Source organism: Acipenser ruthenus, chromosome 11, assembly GCF_902713425.1.
Source record: "Acipenser ruthenus chromosome 11, fAciRut3.2 maternal haplotype, whole genome shotgun sequence".
In the NCBI taxonomy this organism is placed as follows: Eukaryota; Metazoa; Chordata; class Actinopteri; order Acipenseriformes; family Acipenseridae; genus Acipenser; species Acipenser ruthenus.
In genome coordinates, this window is record NC_081199.1 from 28,564,341 (window position 1) to 28,573,726 (window position 9,386).

Here is a 9,386-nt window from a genome sequence, read left to right on the forward strand (position 1 = left end):
CTGCTCTTTACAACAAAAGTATGTGCTAAATATATTTTTTTTGTCTAACCCTACCACTTACAAAATTATGTATTGAAAGTAGGTCACGTGCTTTTGTTTATATACAACAAATCAAGCAAGAGGTCCCACATAATGTGGGGCAATTCACTGTATTTGTTTATACTGTATTTGTTTACATAAAGGTTCAGTTAAAAACAAACGCAGAACTGGTAAGGCTCAAAATAACGTAATTGTTTATAAATAATAAATTGAAATGATATGACTAACGACAGTAATAGCAGCACATATACATTCTTACAAAACACAAGGATTTGGTTTTAGTCTGAGATGGTAATTAAGGAGAGCATATACTGCACTGCAATATAAACAGAGCACTGACGGGTCGCGAGCTCGCGTGCATCAATTAACGAAACCATAAATTGATAGACCTACCCTGATGTAACAACTCAAGGTCATTTGAAACTAAGGGAAATGGTCAACATAATTCACTGTAAGCATATTATATTAGAGCAAATATATTCTAAAATAGCTTTTTAAAAAGACTTATTTCATTGTGCTGTGCATTGTGTTTTAAATACAGTGCAGATACTCGTTTGTTTATTTTAAAGTTCTGTTTAATTATTTTACTTCATCACGTTTAGATATTTGCTACAGGTTTGTGTTCCCAGAGAAAAACGCAAAATATTTATAGATTAAGCACCAACACATTTGCCACATGTTCACGGAACCTTATATAACACCAGTGATGAAAATGTTACCTACCTTAAAAGGTAAGAGGCAAAGTTAAAACACTCTTGAAAGACAGCGGTAGGTCCATTTCATTAAGATCCAGTGGGGAAAAAAATACACAAAAGTAGCATTTATTTTCAGGATAAATAATGCGCACAGATCAATCTGTTGTGGTTTGTAGTGTCTGTACCACTACCAGACGTGTCAATATTGTAGTCAGACAATCGCCCTATAACGATCTCTTGGAGACAGCAGGTTTTTACTCCCAAATATGCAGCAGTTCTGTGTTCGTGTGAATTGAATACATCATAGCCCTTGAAAAAGCGAGCCAAAACAAATACTTGAAAATTCAATTAAAATCACACATCACAACGCACCATGAAGACAGAAAAGCCAGTCTGATTATTGCCCAAAAAACCCCAAAATAAAAATAAATAAAAAAAACAATGCTGGAATCCGATTCCAAATCCAGTGTTATTTTGATTATGCTTAAGAAATGGAGGGAACGGTCTGAAGTTAGGCTGCTTGTTTTCTATAAGAATGCTTACATTGGTAGATCTAGGGTTTTTTTTCATAATCCATACGTAAAGAATTCCCTTTTGCAATGCCGAACCCTAACTGCAAGCAGTTTAAAATCGCGTTGAACAATCTAGTATCTGGTTGTTGTTATAAAATAGCCACTACAGTATATATTAAGTAATACATTGGCGTTTCTATTGCTATAGTGTCATCTATCGGTAGGCAATTGCAAAACTTAGGCAGGGAAAAATAATTGTGTTCGATTCTTCGAATGCGACTTCTCCAGGCAGTTGTTGTACATCTTAGACTTTAGACTTTACAGCGTTCACCACATCTTGTATTTAGTGAAATCTATATTTAATCTAAGCATACATTCAAATCATCACTAGATGTTGTATTTTACTCCTTTTAATTATGATAAACTCATTCATTAACAAACAGCATTACCACTTGCAGGTTCATGGATTGCTTTGAATCACAAGCTAATGTCTACGCTGAATTATAGTCGGTTAGGCATACCTAAGAATAATTATAAGGCTTTCACAGTACAGTATTTATAAAACGTACATTGTTTTTGCACACTAACCTTACTAAAAAGGTACAGAATTAACAAAGACGGTTGAAGAATACATCTTACCCCTGTTCGTTCTTTTTTACTGCTTTCATAAACATCCTGGTAAATTCTCGTGATAAGTACATTTTGGACAGGGTGAACCTGGCGTGTCACTGAACAATCGCTAGGCTAGGTGCAGTTATTACTTAAAATTTCACCCCTGAGGCCTTAAGTCACAAGTGAAATGAGTCTGGCGGTTCGGGGGAGTTTTGAGCAGTGCTGGCATACACATGTTGTTTCTCAATCCCAGGTTATCCTTACAAATGTATTTTGTAAACAAAACGCTATGGATTATTTTGAGCGACATATATCAATCTCATAGGGGTAATACTATCACTTACTAAAATATTTACGTAGTGATATTGACAATAAGACATTTTGAATGTAGGCCTATATATTTGAAAAGAACATGGATTACCCTTTATTGCTATCATATGAATGTATTAGATTAATTTAAACATTTTCGAAATCCCACATGAAAGATACTGCAGTGATACCGTATCGAACAGCGCTGATCAGTCACGGAGGACAATACAAATACTACACTTAGTAAACAGTACTAGCCCACAGTAATGTTCCCTTCTGCAGTGGTTACACTGGATTGCATAGGCAACATAAATAAATAAATAAATAAATAAATAAATAAATAAATAAATACAGATTTTAACGGGAGCTGAAGATTGTGTTGTTGTTTCTCTTATAGCTTTATATAACATATTCCTAACCCTAATATACTAACATTTCTGAGTGGTGAATCCCAACTCGAACCAATCCATACAGTTATATGATATTCCTAACACGTTCCCAGGGGTTTTGCAATGGTGTGCTATTGGCTCCCTCTTGCGGATTTAACAAACGTTGAGTTTGCAAAGGAATGTACGCCTGTCTGGAGCTTATTGTGTGTTGGCATACCTTTTTGTTGATTTCTTTTTCACAGTTGTTTTTCTGGTATTTCAAACCACTCTCGGTTAACTTCATGAAGCCCCAAACACCACCGTATGCTATACTGTAAAGTAGCCAATTTGTTGTGGATGTTTTCTTTCTTTCTTTCGTTCTTTCTTTCTTTCTTTCTTTCTTTCTTTCTTTCTTTCTTTATGGGATACAAATGTAATGCTTAACCCTTTTGGTACAAAGATACACATGTATGTATTATATATGATGTAAATGTGAGTGTGGTAAATGTTTGTTTTTTTCAGTTATTATTCTGATCGCAACAGGTTCGTATTTTTGAAACTCACGTAGCAGTTCTCAAATGGATCAGCAGGGGACAGACTGCGCTCCCAGAACGCCTGAGCAATCGACGCGCCTTGAAGAATATTAAGCAGGCGTGTACAAAGGTACATACTTATTTATAAACTCATTTCATGTGTGAAATTACTTAAAAGTGCACCATTTCTTATTTAAAGTAATAACGAAAGTTCGAATAATATTAATCTTTAAGGTCTACCTTGCCCTAAATTACACCAAATTACTAGTATCGTATTATTTATTATCGATATGAAAAGGGTAACAGGCCTACAATGCAATACATATAAATAACACGACTTAAATAAATATAATACAATTACAAAGTATTACAGTACACTCAGTGTTGTTTGCAAAGCTGTATTCCGGATGTTTATTTACCGTGACTGGTTGGAAAAGATTGTGCACCTGTAAAAGTGAAGTATTGTTGTAAATGTCAATATACGTAAATGGCAATATTAACTTGCCTACTATGTGATAGAGGCATTACTCTTCACCCCAAATTAATTTAATATCAGGCTCAATCGTTTTATCACGGACGAATTGTGGTTTGCTAATCAATTGACATTATGTAACTCTAATCGAATCTTAAGCGCTAAATTAGCACACGAGTATCCAATTGCTGTAGGCAATTCACCTGTAGTCAGAAAATACCTTTTATATGACTTACTTGGTTAAAGCTGCCAACTTGAGAATGTGTTTCTACCAGGGCTCTTTAAGCTGTGATAGAGAAATGGCTCGCACTTCAGACATCTAGATTCATTGTTGCCCAACCAGCCAATCGTTGAATTTTGACGACACAATAGTGCAACCAAAGTTAGGGTATAAAAAGCCCCGTTAGAATATATGACACCTATCAGTGTGGTGGATGGTTTTAAGTATACTCCTCACTGCATAACATAAAGTGGAACACAATACCATACAAAAAAGTACACCACAAAAAAAGGGGAACATGAAGAACTCACGGATTCTTATTTACTTGTGTCTCCTGGTTGCGTATGGTCCAGCGGGTCTTGGTGATATTCCTTCAGAGAAAGCGGAGGACAGTGAACCGTGTGCTACTTGTGACACAAGGCAGCACAGCAAACTCTTAAGACTGCAATCTATCAAGTCCCAAATCCTCAGCAAGCTTCGCCTCAACCAGGCTCCAAACATCAGCCGTGATGTTGTCAAGCAGCTTTTACCCAAAGCTCCTCCAATGCAGCAACTGCTTGACCAGTATGATGTCCTGGGGGATGATAATAACGACGGCTCCTTGGAAGATGATGATTACCATGCCACCACCGAAACCATCATCACCATAGCTACAAAGCGTAAGTACCCCCACAGTGCAAACTTGCATTGATGTTAGTTGTACAGCAGCAGTATCAGTATATTGCCTAGTATTGTATGTTCTTGTGGAAAATAAGTAAGATGTATTTGACAGGGCATTGTCTCTGTTGCAGAAATGCAAATATACCAAGTAGCTATATGTTTTCTACCCATATTATACGGCTGTTATATTTATAGGTTACTGCAGCAGTAGGTAAAAAATGACCGAGTCCAAAATTAATAACAAGTATGTTTTGTTATCCATACGACTTCTCGTTATTTTGTTCTTTGTCCAAATGTGTGGTAATTTTCAATGGCTTTTTTTTCTACTGAGTGGACTTTGTAATAACATCTCTGTTAGTTCTTCTAGCTTGCCTCATTATTTTTTTTCTGCCTAAAACCGTTGCAATAGATGTCCATAGAAAGTACAGTGCATTAAATGAATGTGACTAATGAGATATACGTGATTCCTCCACTTAGAACGTTTGATTAGGTGCTGTGCAGCTGAACTGTGTGTACTGCTAATGTTTCCGGTTTACAAAACAGCACGTCGTGCTTCTCTATATAATTAACCCAATTCTTTATTTTCTGGAGAGTGTAAGAAAGGCGCATTGTCCCAAAGGCGTATTCATGTTCATTTGAGAAGAATAAGTTAATAACCATTAGTGATGGTGGTCTGGCGTCAGCGAGTTAGGGGACAGTTGAATTGCAGCTGACTGTAGTAAAGTGCTAAGTCAGCTTTAACTAATTGCATTATGTACGGTACTCTGAAACACAAAACATTGACAAAAATACTACTGTATCTGATTGTTTTACAAATACTGTGATTTTAATTCACCCCTAAAGAAAAGTATATCAAACGTATAAAGGGGAGTAAAAACCCAATACGTTTTTCGCAGTAGGTATATATTATTGCGATTTTTTTTTTAACTAATTGCTAATCAGATAAGCCATCTCGTTGGCAAGGGCGACCAGGTAGCGGACAGAAAAATGCAACATGTCAACTCAACTAAAATAGGTATCTTGGCAAAAATAGTTAGGTCAGATTTGGTGGCATATAACCAGCAGAATTAACTTATTGTTACTTTAGGTTTTATTTATGTTAGTGAATCATCCCTGGTTTTTTCTCCCTAAAGCTGACTCCATTGTACAGATTGATGGAAAGCCCGAGTGCTGTTTCTTCACATTCAGCCCGAAAATTCAAACCAACCGTATAGTCAAAGCGCAACTGTGGATACACCTGCGGCCAGTCCCGGAATCCACGACTGTCTATCTGCAGATCCTCCGGCTCAAGCCAGTGACCGACGGGACCAGGCACACAAGAATCCGGTCTTTGAAGCTCGACGTAAACTCTGGGACCAGCACGTGGCAAAGCATAGATTTTAAACAAGTATTACAATCCTGGTTTCGGCAGCCTGACATAAACTGGGGGATCGAGATCAGCGCGTTCGATTCCAGTGGAAATGACCTGGCTGTGACTTCACAGGAACCGGGGGAGGAGGGGTTGGTAAGTGGTTCTTATAAGTAAACGTATGATGCAGCTCAGTGTAATATTTTGACATATGTATTTCAGTGTGTATTAATTGTACTTCTTACTGAAGACGGTGTTGTTAGTTAGGCTACGTCCTTTGTTAATCTATCGGAATGTGCTTAGAAGAAGCGCATTTTATTGTATTTAAAATTGTGTCGGTGTTGCCCAAAGCAGTGGTGCTAGCTGTGCTTTCTCAGAAAACAACCGAATCTTATCGAGATGTAATGAATTCTTCCAGGAAGTGATTCTAATTTCATAACTGATAGAGGTGCACAGATAGAAGATTGAAAGTAATCACGTCTTGGTTGGCAGGTGCTTCCTTATCCATGACTGAACAAGCTGTTCATGTTTTAGGAAACAGACCCAGTCTCAACGGACTATTCTATAATAACTTTGCTACAGAAATACAAATTCAAGTAATCACAGAGGAATGGTCACATATTTTTCCAGAAGAATTTTAATTGTTGCAAGATTTGTTTTGGAATTTTAGGTGTTTTCTTTATGAAATCACAATACTGATATAATTCTTCCCATTCCGGTTGTAATTTATTCAAATGTTCAGTGTTTTGTCTTTAAACGTCCTCTAAAGGGTGTTGCAATCAAAATGCTGCTGTTGAGTCTTTTGCCTTAATTTAAGCAATGCTCTGTCTTAAAGTATAGAAACTCTTGTGTAGTTTGCTATGTCTTTTGCATTCTGGATAGTGCTGCTAAGTTACCCTTTATGTTTTATTTAAACATATTTCAAGAAGAAGAAATAGTTTGAAAGAAATGCAATTCCAGCAGGGATCCCTCTCCCATTGAAAAGCATTTACAGCCATACCAGGTCTGAGCTGATTCTGACAAGCAGAAGGTGCTCAAGCCTGGAATGGCTCAGACGGTTTTGCTCTTATTTTCATCCCTGGAATTGTCAGGAAAAAAATGTAAGCGTAAAAATATGGGCCTGTAAGGTATACCACTAGGAGAGACAAGGGGATCATTAGTCAGGAATAATGATGTTTCTCTTGAGTGCATGTCAGTGACTGTGCATGTTTAATGATAACATTGATCCTTGTCCTTGTTTCAACAGCAGCCTTTCTTGGAAGTGAAGATCGCAGATGTGCCCAAGCGATCAAGGCGAGACTCGGGCTTGGACTGTGACGAGCATTCTCCTGAATCCCGATGCTGTCGTTACCCCCTCACTGTGGACTTCGAGGACTTCGGGTGGGACTGGATTATCGCACCTAAACGATACAAGGCCAATTACTGCTCAGGAGAATGCGAGTTCATGTATCTGCAGAAATACCCCCACACTCACTTGGTCCACAAAGCGAACCCCAGGGGTTCGGCAGGGCCCTGTTGTACCCCTACCAAGATGTCCCCCATCAATATGCTCTATTTCAATGAGAAAGAACAGATAATATATGGCACAATCCCGGCCATGGTGGTAGATCGCTGTGGGTGCTCATGAGCTTGCCAGCAAAGCCCGTTCCTTCATGAGGCTGGACTTGAGAATGGAGAGATTTCATCTGTCAGTGATTTCTGCATTTCCAAAATACTGTGCAACAGAATAAAAATAGAGGCAGTTGCTCCAGATTTAAAAGTAATGTTGAGCAAGTCATCAAAAATCTTCCTGGAAGACAAATCTAAGAGGCTGCTGGAGGTTTGATTTCGAGAGGGAGACGTAGCAGTCCAGACCATGGCATCTCCTAGCATCCCTTTTCTTCTTACAGGCATGCAAACACACGCCTTTCAACACCAGCTTTGACAACCTAACAATATATTACACAATATCTCAGAAAATTCATATATGCAGAGATTTCTGAAAGAATTTAAGGAGCCTCTACAGTAGGTTTTTTTGAGAAAGGCTTGATGTTTGAATTCAAGATTAGATAGGCTTCAGTTAATGTTAACATTTACATAAGAGGTAGCATAGTTCAGTAAACAATCGCTTTCCTGTCACATTGCCACCTGAACTGTTCTACACACTTGAATTGTAATTTTATATCAGCATTGCTGGAAAGATGGACTTGAATTAGAAGCACTAGGAATGCAGCATTTGTGTGTAAATGTGTAAAAGGCAGAGAAATGTAAAAATATGTTAAATGTTAAAACCATGCTTAAAGAGCAAGTAGCAGGGTTCTGAAAAATATAACATCACACGTCCCAAGGTGCTGCTACAACTGTTTAAATAACGCACCTGTAATTTATTTTCATTGTTAACATCCTGACTCCTTTTACACTTATAACTTTAAAGCTCATTTCAAAATGGACACTCTAGTGCACTGATAGTGTAAGGATTATTGCCCACATTGTCAAACAGGTAACACAGCAATAATGATCCATGATGTGGTACGAGAGCACTTATGTTTTTTTTGTTTTTTTTTTAAATCTCCTGCAGTGATTTAGAGGACAGATCTCAAACCCCAGTGCACTAGAGCGACCATTTAAGAAAAAAAAGAGCTTTGAAACAGACTTTAAAGTTACAAGTGTAAAATGTTGTGAGGATGTTACAATGAAAAGAGAAAATCATTGTTAACGCTATATTTTTCGGAACCCCGCTAGTTACTCTTTAAACTGTTTTACAAACAATACAGTTTGCACTATGGCAAACCAATAGAAACAAATTGGTTGCTACAAAAAAAAATGATTTTGATGTTTGCTAATTTGTAATGTTACATGGCATTGTTTCTCTACAGACTTTCCTTCATTTTTTTAACCACTGTTGGTAAATGTATCATAAAAGCACAAAAGTAGAGACATTTGTACAATAACAAATGTATATATGTTATACAAATAAAGGTGCTTGCTTTTAATGTTAATGCTAATATGTTATTATTATTATTATTATTATTATTATTATTATTATTATTATTATTATTATTATTATTAATAAATCAAAACAAAAAAGTAAAAATACTCCCAAAATAAATTTATACCAGGTACAATACTGAAAGCAATTTTTGCTTGTGATCAATCAATGATAATCTTATTGTGAAACAAAATTCAGTTCTAAGCGCTCTTACGAGAAGATATATCCAGAATTAATTGTGGAGACTGGCGACTTCATGCAACCAGGACTCGAACCTGCGCTTCCCTGTCTGCGGCCGTGCTTTTACTATGTGGGCCCCTCTGGGACAAATCAGATTTATTTATTTACATTACCTATCCTTAAAAATGACATGTATACCCCAATGATACATTTGAATTTGAATAGCGCTCTTCTTCTAAAGACTACTGTTTTATACACTATGTTTATATATATGGCTCAAACACACATATTTAAAAATGTTCAGCATTTCATTTGACAGATTGCCACTGCTGAATCTCTCTTGCAAGAATTACATAAAACTTTCTAAAATCCATAGCAACTCTTGGGAGCTCAGAAGCTGATAATATATGCTTTGATAAGCAATAAACTGAGGTTGGCAGCTCAGTACTAAGAGGTGGTGAATCTTGATG

At 37.0% G+C, this 9,386-nt stretch overlaps 1 protein-coding gene across 1 annotated transcript; it reads left to right on the forward strand.

Annotated features, from left to right (window-relative positions):
* The first annotated feature begins 3,617 nt into the window (after positions 1 to 3,617).
* LOC117427032 (growth/differentiation factor 8-like) lies at positions 3,618 to 8,764 on the forward strand. Its single transcript, XM_034045381.3, has 3 exons — positions 3,618 to 4,419; positions 5,554 to 5,924; positions 7,015 to 8,764. The coding sequence occupies exons 1-3, from the start codon at positions 4,059 to 4,061 to the stop codon at positions 7,393 to 7,395; spliced, it is 1,113 nt and encodes a 370-aa protein (XP_033901272.2). The 5' UTR covers positions 3,618 to 4,058; the 3' UTR covers positions 7,396 to 8,764.
* The last annotated feature ends 622 nt before the right edge of the window (positions 8,765 to 9,386 follow it).